Source organism: Lipophrys pholis (assembly GCF_963383615.2).
Source record: "Lipophrys pholis genome assembly, chromosome: 11".
NCBI classification, from domain to species: Eukaryota; Metazoa; Chordata; class Actinopteri; order Blenniiformes; family Blenniidae; genus Lipophrys; species Lipophrys pholis.
In genome coordinates, this window is record NC_137631.1 from 29,695,766 (window position 1) to 29,719,784 (window position 24,019).

The window sequence follows — 24,019 nt, forward strand, 5'->3', positions numbered from 1 at the left end:
GCAAATAAAAGGGTCCAGGATGGAGCCTTGAGGAACCCCACAAGCACAGATTCATGATTAGGTATTGACACAGAGTAGTGGCCGTCCTGCCAGTAGGATTTAAAGTACGATAATGCAGTTCCAGAAATAAACACTGAGATCCAGTAACACTAAAACACGAGTCACTGATGAAGTCGTATCAAATGAAAGTCTCAATATGTCAAATGGAGCTCAGTGAAAACCAGTTCTTCATTGTTATGACTTTATTGTGTAAAGTATCAGGCTGGTATCAGGCTGGTATCAGGCTGGTATCAGGATGGTATCAGGATGGTATCAGGCTGGTATCAGGATGGTATCAGGCTGGTATCAGGCTGGTATCAGGATAGTATCAGGCTGGTATCAGGCTGGTATCAGGATGGTATCAGGCTGGTATCAGGATGGTATCAGGCTGGTATCAGGCTGGTATCAGGATGGTATCAGGCTGGTATCAGGATGGTATCAAGATGGTATCAGGATAGTATCAGGCTGGTATCAGGATGGTATCAGGCTGGTATCAGGATGGTATCAGGATAGTATCAGGCTGGTATCAGGATGGTATCAGGATGGTATCAGGATGGTATCAGGATGGTATCAAGATGGTATCAGGCTGGTATCAGGATGGTATCAAGATGGTATCAGGCTGGTATCAGGATGGTATCAGGCTGGTATCAGGATGGTATCAGGCTGGTATCAGGATGGTATCAGGCTGGTATCAGGCTGGTATCAGGATGGTATCAGGCTGGTATCAGGATGGTATCAAGATGGTATCAGGATAGTATCAGGATGGTATCAAGATGGTATCAGGCTGGTATCAGGATGGTATCAGGATGGTATCAGGATGGTATCAGGCTGGTATCAGGATGGTATCAAGATGGTATCAGGCTGGTATCAGGATGGTATCAGGATGGTATCAGGATGGTATCAAGATGGTATCAGGCTGGTATCAGGATGGTATCAGGATGGTATCAGGATGGTATCAAGATGGTATCAGGCTGGTATCAGGATGGTATCAGGATGGTATCAGGATGGTATCAGGCTGGTATCAGGATGGTATCAGGATGGTATCAGGCTGGTATCAGGCTGGTATCAGGATGGTATCAGGATGGTATCAAGATGGTATCAGGATAGTATCAGGCTGGTATCAGGATGGTATCAAGATGGTATCAGGCTGGTATCAGGATGGTATCAGGCTGGTATCAGGATGGTATCAGGATGGTATCAGGATAGTATCAGGCTGGTATCAGGATGGTATCAGGATGGTATCAAGATGGTATCAGGCTGGTATCAGGATGGTATCAGGATGGTATCAGGCTGGTATCAGGATGGTATCAGGATGGTATCAGGCTGGTATCAGGATGGTATCAGGATGGTATCAGGCTGGTATCAGGATGGTATCAGGATGGTATCAGGATAGTATCAGGATGGTATCAGGATGTTATCAGGCTGGTATCAGGATGGTATCAGGCTGGAACACAGCAGGTTCCAGGAAGAGGCTCTTCAGTTAAAACAATGTGGAGTTTACTGCAGCTTTATTTCCTGGTAAAATGACGAGTTTCCAAAGGAAGAAGCTGAAGTTGCTTCATGTCCTGATGACAGGAGACGACGGACCGATGAAGATCTCCTCAGATGCATGTCAGATTACCAGCTCACGTAAATATATTGCACTTTCTCTTCTTGGACTCATCAGCCAAAGTTTCATGAATTCGATTGTCTTAGACTCGAGGTCAAACCCTCCGGATGTGATGTAGAGCTGACTGGACCAGCGGTCGGTGTCACATGACCCTGTGTTTAACAGGTTTAGCTAAATTCACAGCTGATCTCCACTGAAAATAACAGAATATTTAAAATCATCAAACCAGCTTGACTGGTTCAATATGACTGGTTATTTGATGAAGTCATATGGTGGAGATGCTTTAATGTGAAAATCTCAGTGGCTGGGAGTTTATGACTCACAGGTTTGTTTGGTTTCATTATTCTAAAAAGCTTCATTCCTCTATAAATCCCTTTTATTGTTAAAGTCCTGCTGCGATGTAAGAAGACCAATGTGAGGAATAAACTAAACTCTCAGTCAGTAATACATCCAGCAGGTGGCGCTCTGGTGTACTCTCCTCCACCTCCTTGGATTAAAGTGTGAACCAGGAAATTTCTGTTTTCAGATTTTAAAATCACTCAGCTCTCCCTCTGGGAACATTTTGCCGCCCGAAGCGACTCTAACCTTCGTAGAGAAATAATAAAATACCTCCCACTGCTTTAACAGCTGCTATGGATGGCAGACACAGACACATCGACTTCCTGTTGACGAGTGAGAACCTGGTGGAATCAACCAGCTTGTGTCTCTCACACGCTGAGCGAAGAAGGAAACACTGAGTCAAAGGAATGGTGCTCACCAGGAGCTCCACCGGCGGAACCATGTACTCCCTCACGTTACTGCGTACTGTGGAAGGAACTTTATTTTGAAAAGGTCCACGATCCCTGATGGAGACTTTATGATTTATGTCCTACTTTTACTCTCCGGTGTTACAGAGCAAGTTACTTCTAAAATGTAACATATTATATATTATTAGTTACTGTCATTTGAAAGTAATTACTTGCATTACAATATTACACACTCTGAATTGAAATACGTTAGACTACTTTTGTATTACTTTTGAGTTACTTTCACCAAAATATATGCAGGCATTGTAAATTGCTGAAATGTAGTTTATTACAACTGATTGTAGGTTGAGTGGAGGTGATGGAGCTGAATGGCTGGAGCTCCTGAAGATACCGAGTACTTCCTATAACAGACGTAGTAAAGACTGATGGTGCAACACAATAAGAAACAACGAATATCAGAATCAGTTATGATGGAGAAGCTGCGGGAATTTCAAGTCTGGCCTGATTCATGTGAAACAGAACGGAGCACAACGCGATCATGTGACTCCAGCCTGACGAGCAAAACACAAGTTAAACACAGAAATTGTTCAGGAAACAAGTTCTGCCTCTCCGTCTTCTTTTACTTTTACTTTTGCATCTGCAGGTGTCGAGTGTCTCCGATAGACCAGAGTGATCGGAATGATTCCTGGCAGTGGGAGGAGCCTGTCCACCAATATTAACTAATGATAACTAATAACTATTGATAACTAACAATAACTAATAACTAACAATAACTAATAACTAATAATAACTAATGATAACTAATAATAACTAATGATAACTAATAACTATTGATAACTAATAATAACTAATAACTAACAATAACTAATAACTAATAATAACTAATAACTAATGATAACTAATAACTATTGACAACTAATAATAACTAACAATAACTAATAACTAATAATAACTAATAACTAACAATAACTAATGATAACTAATAACTATTGATAACTAATAATAACTAATAACTAACAATAACTAATAATAACTAATAACTAATGATAACTAATCACTATTGATAACTAATGATAACTAATAACTAATAATAACTAATAACTAACAATAACTAATAATAACTAATGGTAACTAATAACTATTGATAACTAACAATAACTAATAACTAACAATAACTAATAACTAATGATAACTAATAACTAACAATAACTAATAACTAATGATAACTAATAATAACTAGTGATAACTAATAACTAGTGATAGAACACTCCTCCACCTGCCTGAGACTGGGCGCCTCCACCACTCTCCTCCTCCACCTGCCTGAGACTGGGCGCCTCCACCACTCTCCTCCTCCACCTGCCAGAGACTGGACGCCTCCACCACTCTCCTCCTCCACCTGCCAGAGACTGGACGCCTCCACCACTCTCCTCCTCCACCTGCCAGAGACTGGACGCCTCCACCACTCTCCTCCTCCACCTGCCAGAGACTGGACGCCTCCGGGGACGGCGGCGCTGCGACTGTCAGTGATTCAGCGTTTCTTCCAGCGTCGGGTTGATTTCAGTGGATTCATTTAGAAGCGATGAGCATTTTATTCTGAAGTACCTGAGCAGCAGGTGGTGTTGCTCCCTGAGTAGAGATCGTTCTGCCGACACTGTGGAGGCAGCAGGAGCAAATCTGCTCCTCAGTAACAAGAACCCGTCAACAGCAGCAAAACTCTAAATAAAAAGTGGACAGTTGTCCTCAAGGTGCAAACAATTTCCCATTTCCATAATTTGCCAGGGATCTGCAGAGGGGGCGTGGCCAGAGAGGAAGCCTACAACTTTGTCTGATCTCTGTTAAAATTAATTTCACACGCCAGAGAAAGGTAGAGGAGGAAGAGGAGGCAGAGGAGGAAGAGGAGGAAGAGGAGGAAGAGGAGGAAGAGGAGGAAGCTTTAGGTATTGAGAACAGAGAAACTTTCCATAGAGTGAGAGTGGGCGTGTCCACCAGCAATTTGGAAAATCAATGTCAAAGGCAGAGGAAATGTGAGAGGAGCCTCATTTCCACTGCGCCGTACCAGGACAGGACGGGTTTCATCCGTTTCCACTGACAAAAGTGGTGGATAGTACCGAAAGTACTGTACCAAACCCCTCCATTGAGGTATCTCGCACATCGGGACGGTATACGGTAGTGATGATCGTCACTCTGGACAAGCAGCAATATTTAAATATCTCCTCGCAGTATAAACCCTCTGCTTTATGCTCACTGGCTGTGTAGTGAACTGCTTTATAGAAATACATACCTGCGTCGTGACGCCACGTTCACAACCCGCCTACATTTTAACGTCTCTGTGGTGGAACCAGGGTTTGGTCTGGGTACGCTTTGTCTTAAGAAACAAAATGTGCCAGGAAGCAACAGAGCAGTACAGAGCGGCACAGCAAGCTACCCAGAGCACAAACCTGTTGTGTTTCCTCCACAGAAAGTTGGTTAAAATGTAGGCGGGGTGAAGAACTCCTCAGATATGTGACGTTACAACAGAAATCTCAGCCGGAGCGACAGATCTGGACCTTATGAGTCCTCTGTTGATGTTGTTTACATCCTCGCTTTGCACTAGTTGTTTTCTTAACTTTTTGTTGCAGCTCCAGAGCTGCAGCTGCAACTTCCATGTTGGTTCCTAGAGAGCGAACGCCAGCCGGCCCGGGTGACGTCACCCGGGGGGAAGTGAGACCGGAACCACTCCGGTGACACAAATCCGGTCGGTGCCGGTGTCGAGTCACCGGTGTCACGTCGCGCTGTGACTGTCATGCCCTCCACGTCTCAACCCTAACTTGGTCCGTTGGCACCATCTGGTGGCCTCCCTGCCTCATGGGCATGACCTCTCACCTCCAATCAACTCAACTGCTTCCAGCTGCGGCGGGGAGTGGCCTCCCCACCTGCACCTCCTATATAAACACCGGCTGACCACAAACCGACGCCAAACCGTAAACTACTTCATTCTGGCCCTCCTCGTCGCTGGATTCCTGTCTGCCTCCTGCCTGGAACTACGATCCCCTCTACTTTTTCCACTCTTCAGCCGATTCTCCCCACTCCTGAGCCAGACTCCTCCGCCCGTCCTCTTTGGCTGCGATCGTTGGTACCTTGTGTTTTACGCAGTTAGATTAGCCCCCCCGAGTCTGCTTCGTTGTATTTACCTTTTCTAGTCGCTTTTCCGTCAGGAGTTTCCTGATCGTTTTCTGTTTAATTCTTAGTGTTAGTTTATGCCTTAGTGGCTTAGTCTCCTGTAGTTGGTCCACCATCCCGCTAGGGGCTCTGGTAGTTTTTGTTGACTCCGCTCATTGTTCAAATAAATCAGTGAATGGAAGTTTGTGTCTCCTGTTTTGCTGTCTGCGCTTGAGCCTCAGTTCCGTCTCATGACAGTGACAGCCGCAACTTCCACGTTGGAAGAGCCAAGAGCGCAGCTGCGATGCAAGGACGGGCACCGGAGCTCAGAGCAGCTGGACCACCGACGTCCGCGGCCTCCGAGTTCTGGTCCCAGTTCGGTTACGGCCGTAGCGTCTGATCCCGAGTCCCGGTCTCTGTCCTGCCTCACTTCTGCTCTTTTGGGACCAACATGAAAGTTGCGCTGCAAAAAAAACAAACAACCAGTGCAAAGCTGAACATGTTAACAACAGAGGATTCATACAGCCGACATATTAAAACATTGAGGGCGTGTCTTTGGTCACTGACCAATCAGCAAACGGCTCCTCAAAATCAGACCGTTGAATTGTCCTGAGTGCCTCAACGGAAGGGCGACGGAAAAGCCTCAACGTTTGGAGCGGTTATTTCTGTACCATCAACAATTCTTGCTGTGGAAACTCGAACCGTACCGGACCAAACCGTACCGGACCATACTGTACCGGACCACACCGTTCCATCCCGGCACTTTATGTGCAGTGGAAACGGGGACTTACTGTACCATATCGTACTGTCCGGTACCATGCCATACCATACTGTACTGTACCGTACCGTACCATAGTGTACTGCACTATATTGTACTATACCATACCGTACTGTACCATTACATTCTGCACAGTGGGACCTAGGCGTATGGGACCAGGTTGCAGTACCTTCAACAGCCACTTCCTCCTGAGGCGCCAGTGAGCTGAGCCTGGGCTCTCTGCTCAGTCCTCCATGACTGTGAGCTGCTGAGGAGCCTCCTGCTCCACATGTAATTACCCCATTCTGAGATTCATGTTTTCTTTTCAGGCTTTGGTGGATTTTCACAAATCCAGTTTGTCTTTTGTTTTGTTTTGTTTTTTCTTTTTTAGCTGAACAGCAGGATGAAGGCTTCACAAAGTTATGATGGCGAGGAAGAGGAGAGACAATCAAACAAATGCTGCATTCACTGTTTGATTTGACTGCTGAGATAATTGCAGAGCAGATAAAGTTTATTTTAGAGAGCAGCACGTTCCCACACTGAAGTCCTTGTTCTGCAAATAGATGCTCAGCTTGATAAATAATGGTGTGAGTGAGCTTCTGACAAAATGACAGATGAATTCAGGACGAGTTCAATCAACTGATCATGGAGGACAGAAACCATGTGACGCCTTCGACGCCATCGACGCCCACTGGAGAAGAAGCTCTGCAACGAAGAGGCTCCAGTCTGGCTGCTGAGTTTCATTAAGTGTTGTAATGAAGTCCTTGTTCACGTCAGCTGACGGAACATCGGGCGGCTCCTGTAACGCTGCAGTAAAGTCAGAATACTCAGCAGTACGATGGGAGCCTCTCGTCTGGACAACAACAACAAAGACAGGAGGTTTCATGTCTCCAATTGAGAACCTCAGATATATTGTTCTGTGGGTTTTTTGGTGGTTTTCTTTCAAATTTTTCTTTCAGGTTTCTAGTTTAGTTGTTTTGCTTGTTTTTTCTTCATTCAAAACTGCTTTTCCAATTTTCTCAACAGTTTTTAACGATTTTAGTTTAACTGTTTGTTGTTTTAGTCAATTTTACTTTATTATTTATTTTTTTTAAGTTGTTTTAACTGAGAAGTCATCAAACTGCGGATCTTCACCACCCCCTGCAGCGGCTCCTTGACATTTTCTGAATATTATTTGTAAATATAGATTTTGTTTACATTTCTATTTTGTTTGCAGGCGACACTGATTTTGAAAAATGGTCTAATCCACAGTCTGAAAACAGCTACAAATAAAAAGTTAAAAAAGGCTAAAGGAGCTTAAACTACTCAAACAACAACAACAACAATGGTAATAGTAACAGTAATAACACAATAAAAATTGTTCAACTAAAATGATAGTAGGCTACAGAAGGTTTTTTTCAGGGAAAAGTGTCGTGTGATCAAGTGAAGATGCAGGGATTCTGGTGACACAGTGAATATCAGTGAATATCAGTTACCTCATTGTGGTGACACAGTGAATATCAGTCTGTCATGTTATTGTGGTGACACAGTGAATATCAGTCATGTTATTGCGGTGACAGTCTGAGCACCGTCACCCAGATCACAATGCACCGATTAAGAACCTTCCTGCAGGTGGAGAGCCCACAGGAAGGTGGCGCCCGGCATGGGACACGAACCCTCTACCCTGAGATTGTGAGTCTCATGCTCTACCAACTGAGCTAGCCGGGGGACACAGTGAATATCAATCATGTTATTGCGGTGACACAGTGAATATCAGTTACCTTATTGTGGTGACACAGTGAATATCTGCTGTCTTCTACCCCAAAAACACGTTCTGACACATTCACTGTTAATGTGGTGACACAGTGAATATCAGTGAATATCAGTGAATATCAGTCATGTTAATGTGGTGACACAGTGAATATCAGTGAATATCAGTGAATATCAGTGAATATCAGTCATGTTAATGTGGTGACACAGTGAATATCAGTGAATATCAGTGAATATCAGTCATGTTATTCTGGTGACACAGTGAATATCACATATGTAACAGTCACCCGGAGATATTGCCTGGAGGACCTGGTTGACGCGCAACCTCATGGACAGGATTACTTTTAAAAACCTGTTCAGGCCTCTCAGGTCCAGAACAAATTGCCCATTTTCTTTGGTACTAGGAAGTTCCTGATGCCAGCACCACAATCCCAGGTACTCCTCCCAGTCTTTGCGCCTCATCACACGCAGCAAACGATTCAGACTCTTACAGCAGCAATGACACCATCATCTTGTCATGACCCGAGACCCGGTCCTGTTCTTGGCCCAAAGTCTTCATGGTGCCTCGCTTCTCATACTGTGCGGAGACGATGCGCCGCACCGGAAATATTGAGTTCAATGCACAAGGAACTTAGCTGTCTTCTACCCCAAAAACACATTCTGATATTCTTGAGTCTTACTGTAGAAATCATGAGGTATACAGCATATCCAAAGGATGAGCACTTAGAAGAAGTCTCGACCCACCCATGTCTACTGGAGAAAGGTACTCGCAGTGGCTACTGTGGTTGGAAGCACTACTTGAAAATAAAGACGATGAACTTCAGATCAAAACTCAGGTATGTGTTATATGAACTATCAGTCCAACAGATTCATAGACGTACATTTAATATAATAATAAAATGATTATTCTTCTCAGCCGATTTGGAGTTCCTGAGGTTGCAGTCAACTCTCTGAAGAATAAACGGAAAGGCCAGGAGAGCCAGCAGCCGACACCAAGAAGCCCGGGAAGGCAGAAGTTCATTTTTGTCCAAACATACTCAGAGGTGAAAGAAGAGAGAGTATGGAGGCGGAAAGGATGGCTCTACTGACAGAGGTGAAAAAGAAGAAAAGGGATGAGGCTGAGATAAAGAAGAAGATGCAGTGTACCTTCTCAATCAGGAGGCAGGAGCTTCTTCATAATAAATAATAAATCTCAATAAAATGACATAAATCTTAATTCTTGGGTTAAATATTTCTGAGTGTATTCACAAGGATGATCATCCAGTGCTTAAAGCCCCGCCTCTGGCGTTCTGGAGGGATGGAATAGAGCGGTGGTTCTCTCTTTATTCAATCTCCAGAGGAAATGCAGCGTACTACTGCAAGTCATAGTATGTTTACCTTTTCTATTTACAGATTAGGCACAAACTTCTTCTTGATAAACTTACTGACTTTTAAAACTGTAACTGATACTTGAAAGAGGTCAAAGGTCATTAACCTGCAGCTCTGGAGCCTCATGTGGCTCTTCAGCTGCTCTTCAGCTGCTCTGCAGCGGCTCCATGCAGCTCTCAGGATGTAATGAAGAGAAACGTTGGTTTTCATTTTCATTTCCTCTGCATTCCACAGTGATTCCAGAGTTGCTGAACAGATGACCAGCGCTCTTTGATGTCAGTGAGGTATGAGTGAATCTGAAGTGTAGTAACTTGGTGAATCAATAACTTTCTTTACAAACTGTTAAAATCTGTATCCTGTCTGTTTTGTCTTTCATAGATCAACTTGGAGTTTAGGCGACTGACCACAGAACCGCTGACCTCCAAATTCCTTGGAGAACTGCACTGAAAAAAATTATTCTCAGTCATTTCCATAAACACAAAAATCATTTGTTGAGTTTATGTGATTTAATCATGTCACACATTTCAATTTATTCATATGAAGTAGATTGAATCCAATTTATTCATATTATCTGAACAACATGCATCAGAATGAACCATCTAACAACAAGAAACTCAGTATTCTCATGTTAATCAAACATATTTCTGATATGTAAACTGAAAAACTGCATCGCTGATATTTTGGAGTGTGGACCGTCTGACCGACAACCTGATCAAGGTTTTTAAAGCCAAAGGTGGAGCTGCAGGAAGAAAGATCATAATGGCCCAGATGGATTCTGTATTTTGTCTTTATTATTTTGGTTTAATCTGATGAGAATAAGGTTTGTGTGACTCAGATGTATTGGATATTCATTATGTTCATTTTGTGAAGTGGTTTTCTGCTCCTATCACAGTTGCTGTGTATTGAATGGGTTCAGACCTTCGTGTGCTTCACCTGATGGGGTAAAACAAGGTGATGGGGTCAAGTAGTGAAATGTCAGTGGCTTTGTTAGCATCAGCACCTTTGTGTTAGTGTGTCTCTGACACTCACAAGCATGATATCATACCCCCCCCCAGAATGATGACATCAGCCTGAGGTGTGATTGTTAACTGAGGTGTCTGAGCGTCTCTCTCAGTGAAGACCTGGACACCCTGCTTAAAGGGGACATATCATGCTAAATCCACTTTTTTAGCCCTTAAATGCATTTTGTTGTATATTTAGAGTGTTTAGAAGTACAGAAAAGTTCAAAGTAGTCTCTTCAGGTGCTCCGTTGATATCTTTATATTCTGTTTTGGTCATATTTTGCGATCGGTTTCGATTTTTCTATTCTCTATTACGTTTTTTGAACAATGACGTCACAGTATTCTCAGCGGAACTGCCAAATTAGGACATCGACATTTCGAGCAATCCGCCATTTTTGTTTCTCGCTGCGATTTTGTAGTCCAACCGAAGTTACGAGAGGAAAAGTGGAAATGTTCGGTTGTTGGATGTAGTAACCCACAAGCTTCGTTACACCGTCTCCCAGCATCAGAACCTTTTCCAAGTGCCTGGTTGAGTTTTATTTTTCACAGAAATGTACCCACATCTGTGGGTAAGGTCATTTTTGTGTGCGCGAATCACTTTAAGGACGACTGCTTCAACAACCTCCGCCAGTATAAAGAAGGATTTGCCGAAAGACTTGGTCTGATTGAGCGGTCAGTTCCTTCTATCTATGGAGACGACGAACAGAGCACTTCGGTAAGCTGTATATAACGCTAAAAAGTGTGATGATAAGACGTCCCTGTCATTGTTTTGTTAGCATTAGCAGTTGCACCGTCTTCATATGTTAGCGCTGTGTGCTCGTTTTAGATTAGAATGTAACTTCTGTGTTAAATAGTCGTTGTAATACAGGCAGTATTGTAGTAGTGGGCATGGATGGAGAAGTTAGTGTAAATATAGTAACACACCATTGCGTTACATCCATATGAAGACGTTGTTCTTCAGGTGCATCATGGTCATTTTCATCTCGCTCCGCCGGGTCCGACTCTGGCTCCAACATGTATGGCTGGATGGACAAATCTTCCCTTGTTGACATTTTGTAAATAATGTGTGAATATAAAGTTTCTGCGCCGCTAGATAATTGTATCTGTTCTATCAAACTACAAAGATGGCCGAACAGGGTGACGTTGAACCGAGTGTCACCTCTGCAACCTGGAGAGGAGGCGGGGTATGAAGAGACCGCCCCAAAACGAGTTGCTCTCAGAAGCACATCAGAAAAGGGGTTGAAAAGGGGCCTGTGGAGCTCTAATAATGAGGAATTCAGACCCAAGCATTGCAGTTTCGCGTTGTATAGACCACAACTGTATGACTTATATGTAAAAAGGAAGGATTTAAAAGCATGATATGTCTCCTTTAAAGAATACGTGGTCAGTATGTCAGCCTACTGTCCTGTGTGCCCGGTGTAATCATCTCGATGTGCCTGATAATGTGGCGTTCATGAGAAAAGGATGGATATGAGGACACATTGGCCTTGAGCACCAGTAGTACGTCAACGAGTTCAATGGGTTGATGCAAGCCAAAAGGTGGTCGTGCTGTCACTGTGTAGGAGGTAAATCCACTTGAGCCGAAGGAGCCTGAGGATAAAGTGGACCGGGTCCTGGCACCAAAATGTCCCTACTATGCCAGGGATGTCAATTCCCGCCCTAACAACAAACAACAACAAATGCTTTACAGATATTGTGAAGTCATTTTGAATCTTGGTTGTGATCAGCTGGATTCCCCTGTGTTTATCCGTCTGTGGGGGTACCACGAGGACGCATGTAGTGGACTGTCTGCGTACGAACATCAAGCAGAAGGAAGTCTTCCTGTCATCTTTAAAGATACAGCCGGTATGTGGACATGTTCATTGGAACTCAGACCAATACAAGCCTGATCAGCTGTTCTCCATTTCATTCTCTCTCCCTCTCACAGTTTGTGTGTCTCCGGCTAGTCTCCTCTTGGTCTCTTTATCTTTCCCTCCTGCTCTTTCACTGTTGTCCCCTACTGTCCCCTCCCTCTCTCCTTCTGTCTCTCTTTCTATCATAGTCACTTGTTATCTCCTCCCAGTGTAACTTCACACATACGTTGAGCATGGGATTTTAATGGGATTTTAAATGGTGTCAAATTTGCTCTTCATGGGTTTTTCTCAATTTCTTTCTACAATGTAATTTACAAAGTTAATATCAATTCTGTCTCCCTCCATTAACATGCCTTGTAGTATATTTAGGATTGCTGTCCATGGAGGGAAACGATGGGATAATTATTGTTTTTCTCTGTCAAAAGGAAGCTGAGGATCTGAGACATTAAATACTAAGCTGTATGTCAAGAGTAAGTTATAAAGCCGTGTAGTTGGAAGTATGAATTGTTTTTGCTGTTGGGGCTGAATCTATTGAGTAGAAGGGAGTGTTTCCAACAGGTGAGGTAAACGGAGAAAGAAGGTTAGGATAGGGAAAGGTTGGTCCTTTCTCTTCCCTGTCATCCTCCCTTCTTACTCCTACTGTCGTCTTAAGGTGGATTCATCCTCCATAAGAACAAGAAGAAAGTTCATCAGTGAAGGTCCTGACCAACAAAATGACCTCATTTCCTTCTTCCAGCTCCCTCTGGCAGAAGAAATTAGTTTGGGCTGTTCCAACCGTCCTGGCTGAACAGAGCCAGCTGCTCTGCTGAACCTTCTGCTCTGCCGTGTGCTGCTCATGTGTTCCAGCTCTCTAATGACTATCAGTCATATTTTAATCATATTTAGCTTGTAACATCACTACTGTAGGAGAGCCGAAGCTTGTTAACATGTCGGAGTGCAGGCTTTTACATGATGCACCTGAACGCATCACGAACAGCTGTCAGCTCCTGGAGTTCAAACCAACCAACATGGCGCTCTGACTAAACTCTCTTTATAACTGGAACAGTTCAGAGGAATGTGATTCTTTTTTTCTTTTTTCTTTTTTTTTTTTCCCTTGTCCTGTTCAGCAGCTTGGACAAACAATATGATGTGATCTAGAACCTTCTGGAGTCAGAACAGTTTTTACTCTTGAACAGGAAGAGACCTGGAGTCTCCTCCTGTTGCTGCTTTATTAGAAGTTGGTATGGCTGCTGGACGGGGGGGGGGGGGGGGGGCGCTCAGAGAGAGAGAGAAGAGAGGAGAGGAGAGGAGAGGAGAGAAGAGAAGAGAAGAGAAGAGAAGAGAAGAGAAGAGAAGTTGAGGGGGAGGGGGGGGATAACATACAATACCCTTGTTCGTGCTACATATATTATTTGCAGTTATCACACTGATCCAAACACTTTCCAACTGTTATTAGATTAAACCAGCCTGAGCAGCTCTATCTAGACAGTAACATGATTTTCTAGATTGACCAGCCTGAGCAGCTCTATCTAGACAGTATCATGATTTTCTAGATTAAACCAGCCTGAGCAGCTCTATCTAGACAGTATCATGATTTTCTAGATTAAACCAGCCTGAGCAGCTCTATCTAGACAGTATCATGATTTTCTAGATTAACCAGCCTGAGCAGCTCTATCTAGACAGTAACATGAAGCAGGAACATGAATTAACAAAGAGGAAACAACAAAAGAGGAACATGATTTTGAGAGTTTGAGCAAATGATCATGACTTTTATCATGAATGACTTGATCTGAGAATACAACTTAGACTGCCTTCTACTGACTGAGACGTGGCTTGGTACTGAGACATGGCTTGGTACTGAGACATGGCTTGGTACTGAGACATGGTTTGGTACTGAGACATGGTTTGGTACTGAGACATGGTTTGGTACTGAGACATGGTTTGGTACTGAGACATGGCTTGGTACTGAGACATGGCTTGGTACTGAGACATGGTTTGGTACTGAGACATGGCTTGGTACTGAGACATGGTTTGGTACTGAGACATGGCTTGGTACTGAGACATGGCTTGGTACTGATGCACCAGTTGTTCTTACTGAGGCCTCCCCACCAAACCTCAATGTTTTCTCTTCTATCAGGGTGGAGGGAGAGGAGGAGGAGCTGCCTCCATCACTAATGATGAGTGTTGCCTATCTAAGGTGACTTTTAACAGTTTTACCTCTTTTGAGTACCACACTTTGGGTTTTTGCAGCCCTCCCATCCTCTCTTTAATTATATACAGCTCACCCTTCATTCCAGCATTTTTATTTATGAATTTTCAGAATTTTGATCAATTATTCATACAAAGTGTGAACCAATTTTAATCCCTGGTGATTTTAATCTAACATAGATCGCCGCTCGGACTCATTGTCCAGAGAATTCTCAACCTCCTGCAATGTTAGGATTTTAAACACCACGTCACACAGCAGAGGTCTCACCCTGGACTTGGTCATGTCTTATGGACTGACCATGTGTCCTCTGGTGTTGACCTGGCTATGTCCCACCACTTTTGTTTTTTAATGTCACGTCTTAACCAGCAGGAGGCGCCGGTCAGAACGGTGAGGAAACCCTCCATAACTTCTGAGGTGGCTGAACATGTTCAGAATGTCCCTGCTGAGGTTTGACCTGCTCCATGTGCTCTTATTGTTGACCATCTGAACAGGAAACTAAAGTCCACTCTAGACCCAAACATCACAAGAAACCTAAATAAAGCCAAACCACCAGCACCATGGAGAAAGAAAGAAAACCATCAACACAAACGAAACTGCAGGATTGCTGAGCAGAAGTGGAGAAAATCAAAACTCACCATTGACTACAAAATGTTCTTCGACCATCTCAAGTCTTACAATGGAACAGTCAAACAATCAAGAACAAACCCTCTGGTAATGTTTTTAAGTGGTTCAGTTCTTTTCTCACAGATCGACGCTTCTTTGTAAGTATGGATACAAGTTCCTCAGGAACCCATGAAGTCAGCTGTGGGGTTCCCCAAGGATCGGTTTTAGGCCCAATCCTTTTTAATCTTGACATGCTGCCACTAGGGGGTGTCATCAGGAGACATGGCATCAGCTTCCATAGCTATGCCTATGACACACAGCTGTATGTGGCGGTGTCTCCTGAGGACACGAGGCCAATTGATGTCCTTCTTAACTGCATTTTAGATATTAAGTCTTGGATGGCAGCAAACGTCCTTCAGCTCAACCAGGACAAAACAGAGGTCTTAGTTCTCGGTCCTGTTGGGCTGAAGATTCCATTGAACTCCTCCAAGCATTCTCCCCCAGAGGAGAATCACCAGGGACAGTGAACAGGCCATAAAACAGCGGGGGAGCGAGCCAGTTTCCAACCCCCCAGGTTGATAACCAATGAGGATGGTCGAATCCGACCCGAACACCACAGGGGTCCGAAATTCAAGCCTGGTGAGACTTCTCCTACCAACTCTCTCTGCTTCTCAATCCGACCTCCAAGAGACACACATGTCTCTGCCTCAGGATGATAAAGAGAGCACACGAATAGGAACAAAAGAAACACCAAGACCAGCCCGCTGGACGAGCAGGACCCAGTTTGGACTACATCTTCTGTTTCCTATATTTTTCCTTTTTGGGGGGATTCTGGAGACCAGAGCCAGCGTCTCCTCTCCAAAATCATCTGCCTCGCTGTCCACTCCTACAGGTGAAGCCAGGCCTCTGGACGCTGAATTCAGACCCGGTAACAACCAATTACCACAGCCTCACAGAAACAACAGCACCACGAACGGTGAGAGCTTTTGTCTGGGCAGATATATTGTAAGATTAGCGTGAAGCTAACATGATGTGTGTTTCAATGTGCCACTCAGAAGGCCGCAGCATCTCATATGTTTGTGTACGCGCGTTCACGCGCACCAGGTCCAAGTGAGCTCCAGTCCACTGGAAGTTCTGGGTGGAGGAACCAGGGTTCAGAACCGAGTGTCGCCAGAATTCTCTGTCTTTCTCTCTCATTCACCCCCCCCTCCTCCTACTAATCCTGATCTGCCCGTGATCCCCCGCAGCTACGCGCCCCCCTTACCTGATAGGATAAGGTCGCAGACACACACACAACTGCATGTAACACCCAACTGTTATCTGCTGCAAGACCACATCTGCCTCGATCACAAGAGTTCTAACTGCATGTCTCGACCTCCACTTAGGACTCCGACGCTCAGAACCGGGCCAACGGAACCGCCCGTTCGTTACGCCCTCGGTAGACTGCCTCGCTCCGAGACCGGCCTCACGCATGTGCGCTCGACGGACGTCTTGTTTATCTGGCCGCTAAGTAACCGCCGCGTCCGCAGAAAGAGCGAGTCAAACGCCTCTAGTGGTCGCGTGGGTCATCACAATCCCTCTTGACATCCACCTGGTGGACGCATCAAGTCATTGCGCTCTCCCTCTGCGCGCCTCCGCACGCCCCTAGTGGTCGTCACTTCACCACACCCACTCACAGTCATCACTCCATACCACACACACTCACACACACACACACACACACACACACACACACACACACACACACACACACACACACACACACACACACACACACACACACACACACACACACACACACACACACTCTTTGTACATAGTGTTGCTGTTTAATAGATTAGCTCTCCGTGTTAGATGTCATTTGCTACTTGAATGTGTTGATTTATAAAATGATTTCAGAATTATTTATGAATTAATACATTTTTATTAATAAACGCCTGTTAGCTGAATTGAACGCTTCTTGGTGATTATTGTGTATTTATTGTTGACATTCACTGGTTTGTAACAGTCTGTGCTCGGATCTCACACCTTCCCTTTTATTTAAGATTGTTATATTTTACACAGAAATATTAACTAACTTAAATAAACATTTTACAAACGAGACTGATATTTTGGTATTAGCTATTTCCAGTTTATCTGGTGGTGCCCCTTTTTATTATTAATACATAAATAACAAATTTATGCAAATTAATACTTTTTTTATTAATAAATTATTTTTGATCATTCATTCTTTTTTTTTTTAAGTAATTACTCAATTACTTTAGGAGTTGTTAATGAGTAAATGACCATTTACTTCCATTAATAATTTCAATTTTTCATAAATTACTTCCAGTAATCTATTACTTACAGTACAATGACCAACCATAAATCCCAACAGTCCTGAAGGGCAGAGAGAGAAACTTTTACCAAAATGGTTAGATTTTAACCATCTTCATCCGTACAAAACCTGGCCGTGACTTTTGACTCTGAGCTTAATTTTATCTCACACATCTAAAATGTCACAAAGACTAATTTTTATCATCTGAAGAACGTAGCCAGACTCTGCCCACTTCTCTCTCAGCCAAGTGTGGAGGTGTAACAAACTCAATGTTAGAAAAGTTTGATTATGTGATGTTTGTTACTTGTTAAAGGTATTTCTCTTCTGCATTGTGTATAAAGGGCATCCTCACCATTATCGAACATCTGTCTAATCTCGACTGAGGCTGAACCAGGAAATTAGAGGAGGATTTGTAATTTTATGACAGTTTAATCTCTGAACAGAGATTTGATGTAGGACTGTCCTGTGTCGACACACAGATTTCATTATTTCTTCTCACTCGCTTAAAAACAGAGAAATCCTTTAGACAACTGCGAGCTGCTCTCAGGTTGTGTGTGACTTGTCTACCTGCTGCAAGATTCTATTAGATGCTGTTTGACCCTTTACAGTTGCTCTCAGCCTGATTTCTCTGGACTTGGTCTCAGTTTCACCAGGAATTTTCCTGACACTTATTTTGTAGGATGCTTTGTCTCCATTGACTTTTCATTATGTCATCTGAAGGAGCAGATAATCTTGCAACAAGAGGATTTCCCACTGCCACAAATAATCTAGACTATATTTATCTCTTGTACAGACTTCTATGTAGATCATAAGTAGGTGTTAAAATTCTGGAGGACACAGTCATATTTACTGTAAACAAGTCAATGCACCATTGATTAGGTATTTTGGCATGAAAGGCCACAGGAAGCCTGCTGGATCATATCTGCAGTGCTGCTGTTTATTATAAACTGTGTGAAACTCCATTGAAAATGCCCACAGAGCATCTTTCCTGAAGCTGTTCCTCATTAGATATAATTATATATTCAGTCTGCACTCTCCAGTGGTTCAGCATTAAATCCAGCCTGAGAGTCCCTTCATGCCATAAACACAGTCCTTCTTGTCTTAGATCTTAATGACAGCAAGAACAAATCTAGAAATGTCTTCAAAAATTCACCTTTAGTTTGTAAACTTGAGCATCCAAAACTTTTCACATCAGGTCTTTCAGCGAAAGCCTCCCGCACCAGACGGTTGGTGACGTCAGCCAGCAGCAGAAAACATTCAGTCTCCTTCAGGACATTTCACACTGGAGAGGAAGCAGGGTGAATGCAGGCCACGCCCCCCAACAGACCACGCCCCCTCTCGGCCGACCACGCCCCCTCACAACAGGCACACTTCTGCTCCTCTCCCACACAACAATCTCTAAACTGTCCTTCCCACAAAGGAGTGATTCTGCACAAAGAATAAACCATCTCCTCTCATTTCAACTTGCAGTTTCCTCCATCCGTCACACCAAAGTCCAGAAGTTTCCAGACAAACAATTTAAACTGTCGATGTTTCCTCACTGGGTTCTGGGGTATCAAAGATGGCGTAGTGGCAGCTCCAGCCAGAATATCAACATTTCACAGATTCAGGGAGAAAGAAATTCAGACTTTCTCAGGACACACTTGCAAAAGAGATTATTAATCTCAATGTTTTTCTCCTGAATAAATAAAGGCTAATAAATAAAGAATAAATAAAAGAAAGCGTCTTGAAGCCTGGAGAAAGTCTGAATGTAGTGAAACTGATGGTTTTTCCAGAGAGGATCCAGATGTGGAGAGATCCAGTGGACAAACGGGATCTTGTGACACGAAGCCTCGGGAACCTTCTGGAGGTTCTGTGACGCTGAGACGTCAACAAACCGGGGACGTCCCGCCAAAATAAAATGCTGGAAATACCAGTTAGTCTGAGTGTGAAGAGGAACTTCCTTCAGGAAGGTTTTATTAGAGACGAACGTCAACAACTAGAACTGGATCCTCAGGTTCTAGTCTCAGAGGATTCTGGGAGGAACTTTTCTGTAATAAAAGAGAAAGTTTGTGTCCAAACCGCCATGTTGCTCCGGTTTTAACGGTTTGAATTGCAGCTGACACACGTGATGCGTTCAAGTGCATTACGTACCCTCAGATCCAGGCTACATGCTAACGAGCTTGGGGGCTCACACAGTAGCGAGGCTACATGCTACATGCTAACAAGCTTGGGGGCTCACACAGTAGCGAGGCTACATGCTACATGCTAATGAGCTTCGGGGCTCACACAGTAGTGAGGCTACATGCTACATGCTAACAAGCTTCGGGGCTCACACAGTAGCGAGGTTACATGCTACATGCTAACAAGCTTCGGGGCTCACACAGTAGCGAGGCTACATGCTACATGCTAAACATGGTTAAAATATGAGTCATTTGTTTGCTCAGACCGCCGAGTGTCAGAGGTTTCTTGTGCTTCCTGTGGAGGATGAATCGTCCTGGAGACTGGAGGGAGAATTCTGAGGATTGTCATTAGCAGAGTTTTGCCAGGTTAAATCCTCCTGTAATTACCAGAACTCTCCATGTAATCAGTAAGCGAACAGTGGCAGCAGAGAAACACTGATCCAGACTATATTTAGAGGAAGTCTCAGCGACTCCCTCCACCTGTCCTCCAGTTCTCCCCATAGATGCCATAATGAGCAGAACCCTCCATCTGGCAGGCTCGCTTACAGCAAACACAACCCAAAACTCTTGTCTGAATGTGCTAAATTTAATTCTGCTCTAATTAGTTTTGTGCCGAGCAGGCTGAGCTGTGCCTGCAGTGATCAGAAACTAATCAATCATCAATCGGCCCACAAAAAACCCCACGATATACGTATCTTGTAGCCATAGTTGTGCTTCGTAAACAAAACCCGACAATGCTGTTTCTTCCTCAACAGAAATGTTGAACTATTGGAGGTTTAACTCTGGTTACGACTCGTGTTTCTCTGTTTGTCAGCGATTTGGTTCAAAGCAGAGAGGATTTCCTCATTGATCACTGACTGAGACCTGAGGTCTGGATTAAATAAAAGACTGAAATGTGTCGTCATCTCTTCTTAAAGGAGTCATCAGCTGGTGTCCTCAGGTCTCCAGTCTCCTTTAAATCAAATCAATTCTTAACCTTTATTAGTCAAACTAATCCAACATGGAGCTTCTGACCCTGTTTCATACCAACTTCCTCTCTGAGAGTCCAGGAGACATTCTGACCGGTACCATGTGAGGCTGCTGATTGGCTGCAGGAGCTGGACATCATGTTAGCATAGCATAGCGATAGCATAGTGATAGCATAGCGATAACATTGCAGTCCTTTGCTCACATGAAAAATACAAATAAAAACCAATGGTGGCGCGTCTACAAACATCCAGCCGCAGAGCAACACACCCGGAGATGTTAATTGAAATAAAGTTGTTTGTAAATCAGAGTTTAACGCTTCTATTAGTCCCGTTAGCGGTTTATGTTTATGTTTATGTTTATGTTAATGTTTATGTTTATGTTAGTGTTATTGATAGTGTTAATGATAGTTTTTATGTTAACCTTAGTTTCAGTGTTAATGTTAGTGTTCATGCTAACGTTAATTTTAGTGTTTGTTAGTGTAACGTTAATGTTAGTGTTAATGATAGTGTTGATGTTAATCACTAACTAACTAACTTACTAACTAAATAACTGACTGACTAACTAATCTCAACATCAGTCCCTAACTAACCTTAACAACACTAACCTAATCATCAGTAACTAAACTCAACATCATTAATTAACCTCAACATCACTAACTAACTAACTAACTAACTAGCTAACTAACTAACTAACTAACTAACTAACTAACTAACTAACTAACTAACTAACTAACTAACTAACTAACTAACTAACTAACTCACTCACTCACTCACTCACTCACTCACTCACTCACTCACTCACTCACTCAAACAACTCTAACCTCACTATCATTAACTAATCTCAACGTCACTAACCTCACCATCACTAACTAACTAACTAACTCACTCACTCACTCACTCACTCACTCACTCACTCACTCACTCACTCACTCACTCACTCACTCACTCACTCACTCACTCACCTAAACAACTCTAACCTCACCATCATTAACTAATCTCAACGTCACTAACCTCACCATCACTAACTAACTAACTAACTAACTAACTAACTAACTAACTAACTAACTAACTAACTAACTAACTAACTCACTCACTCACTCACTCACTCACTCACTCACTCACTCACTCACTCACTCACTCACTCACTCACTCACTCACTCACTCACTCACTCACTCACCTAAACAACTCTAACCTCACCATCATTAACTAATCTCAACGTCACTAACCTCACCATCACTAACTAACTAACTAACTAACTAACTAACTAACTAACTAACTAACTAACTAACTAACTAACCTCAACATCACTATCTAACCTCAACATCACTAACTAATCTCAACATCACTAAATCTGGAAATGCTGTAGCTGATAAACAGTCTAGATATCCACTGGAACGGTCCATTAAAACAGCTAAACCCGCCTATGGAGCCAAGATAGAGGGACATGTCATGGAGGGAGACCCTCAACGTATGTGGCAGGGCTTAAACTCCATCATCACTTGGAAACCTAAAGGAGGATCCATTACAAATCTTTATTCGGCATTGATTGTTTTGTGAAATGTCTTTTTAAATGTTGATGGTGCACTCCGAACTCTGAACTCTGAACTCTGAACTCTGAACTCTGAGCTCCTTGCACATTTTCTTCCAATGTGGTTTTCATACTGCAAATGGCTAACTAACTAACTAACTAACTAACTAACTAACTAACTAACTAACTAACTAACTAACTAACTAACTAACTAACTAACTAACTAACTAACTAACTAACTAACTAACTAACTAACTTAACCATCACTAATGATTCATTATGTGGTGTTTTTCCCTTGATTCTGATTGGCTATCATGGCTTCATGCTTCTCGTTACACTGCCCCCTACAGGCCTCACTGCTCATAGCAGCTCTGAACCAGATGGATATTTGGGTCCAAGTCAATGAAGATTCTTTTGTAAACGTCGAGGGGAAATATCTGTGGATGTAAAAACCCGGGTTGGTGTGAATGTGAACCTGCTGCCTGGAGTCTACTATCGCTAAAGAAATGTTTCACTTTTTACTTCACGTATCTTAATGTTTTCTTTTTTCCTGTTTGTTTATTTTCTTTCTTCTGTTTTTACACGTTCAAAATAAAATCCATTCATTAATTAATTAACTAATTCATTCATCCATCCATTCATTCATTCATTCATTGATCCAATGATATAACTGGCAGGACTCCCTTTGATCTATATTTCTAAAGTTTAAAGTAAATAATAATTATAGAAAGTAATTCATGCAGCTGCTTTCTATCTGCAGTCTCGTCTCAGTTTCAGCTTCAGCTGAAGAAGTTTAGATATTTTGATGAAACTGCTTTGGCCACATTGGAAGAGTCAGGAGATCTGATATAGCCTCTATCTATCTGGCTATTTGCATCTGCTGAATGGATAAACATTGCATAAAACATGGCGGCGCATTATTCATGAGCACACTCACCCGCTCTGCCGACTGCGCCGTGCCGAAGAAGATGGGGATGAAGGCGAGCCAGATGATGCAGGTGGTGTACATCGTAAATCCAATGGGTTTGGCTTCGTTGAAGGTCTCTGGCACGCCACGCGTCTTGATGGCGTAAACAGTGCAGGTGACCATCAAGAGGATGCTGTATCCCAGCGAGCAGATGAGCGACAGGTCGGAGATGTCGCACTTGAGGACGCCGCGCGCCTGGTCGGGGTCCTGCGTGCGCTGCTCGCCGTAATCCACAAAGGTGTGCGGCGGGTCGGCGGCAAACCACACGAGCACGCCCAGCAGCTGAACGGAGATGAGAGAGAAGGTGATGACCAGCTGGGAGGCCGGCGAGATGAAGCGGGGGGCCGTCACCGCCTTCTGGCCCTGCTCGAAGATGCGGTGGATGCGGTTGGTCTTGGTGAGCAGCGCGGCGTAGCTGAAGCACATGCCCAGGCCCAGGAAGATGCGGCGGAAGGAGCAGACGACCACGTCGGGCGCGGCGATCATGGGGAAGGTGACGACGTAACACAGGAAGATGCCCGTCAGCAAGACGTAGCTCATCTCCCGGCCAGAGGCGCGCACGATGGGGGTGTCGTTGTAGCGCACGAAGGTGACGATGACGAAGGTGGTGGCGACAATGCCCAACACGGAGATGAAGACGGGCAACAGCGCCCATGGCGAGTGCCACTCCAGCTTGATGATGGGGATGGGCTGGCAGCCGGTGCGGTTCCGGTCCGGCCGCCTCTCGTAGGAGCAGAGCTCGCAGGTGAACTCGCTGGCCTGGTAGTGGTAGCCCTCGCAGCGCTCGCAGTGCCAGCAGCACGAGACGCCCTTCACCACCTTCTTCCTCTCGCCAGTGCGGCAGGGCAGGCTGCAGACTGAGAGGGGCAGCGAGGAGCCGCCGGCGGCCCACTGGAGGACCTCCATCTGGGGGTGGAGCAAAGGGAAGCAGACGGGTCAGCGGTTCTCTTTATGGAGCCTGTTCTTTGTTTTCAGTGGCACGGGCCTGTGTGTGTGTGTGTGTGTGTGTGTGTGTGTGTGTGTGT

General features: G+C 44.0%; 1 protein-coding gene across 2 annotated transcripts in view; it reads right to left on the minus strand.

Moving 5' to 3' along the window:
* grm8b (glutamate receptor, metabotropic 8b) overlaps window positions 1–24,019 on the minus strand; it is a 208,342-nt gene that overhangs the window by 14,986 nt on the left and 169,337 nt on the right. For both annotated transcript variants that reach the window (XM_080475550.1, XM_080475551.1), the window contains one exon: window positions 22,965–23,900. In XM_080475550.1, the coding sequence (XP_080331676.1) occupies window positions 22,965–23,900 (936 nt within the window). The remainder of the gene's footprint in view (window positions 1–22,964; window positions 23,901–24,019) is intronic.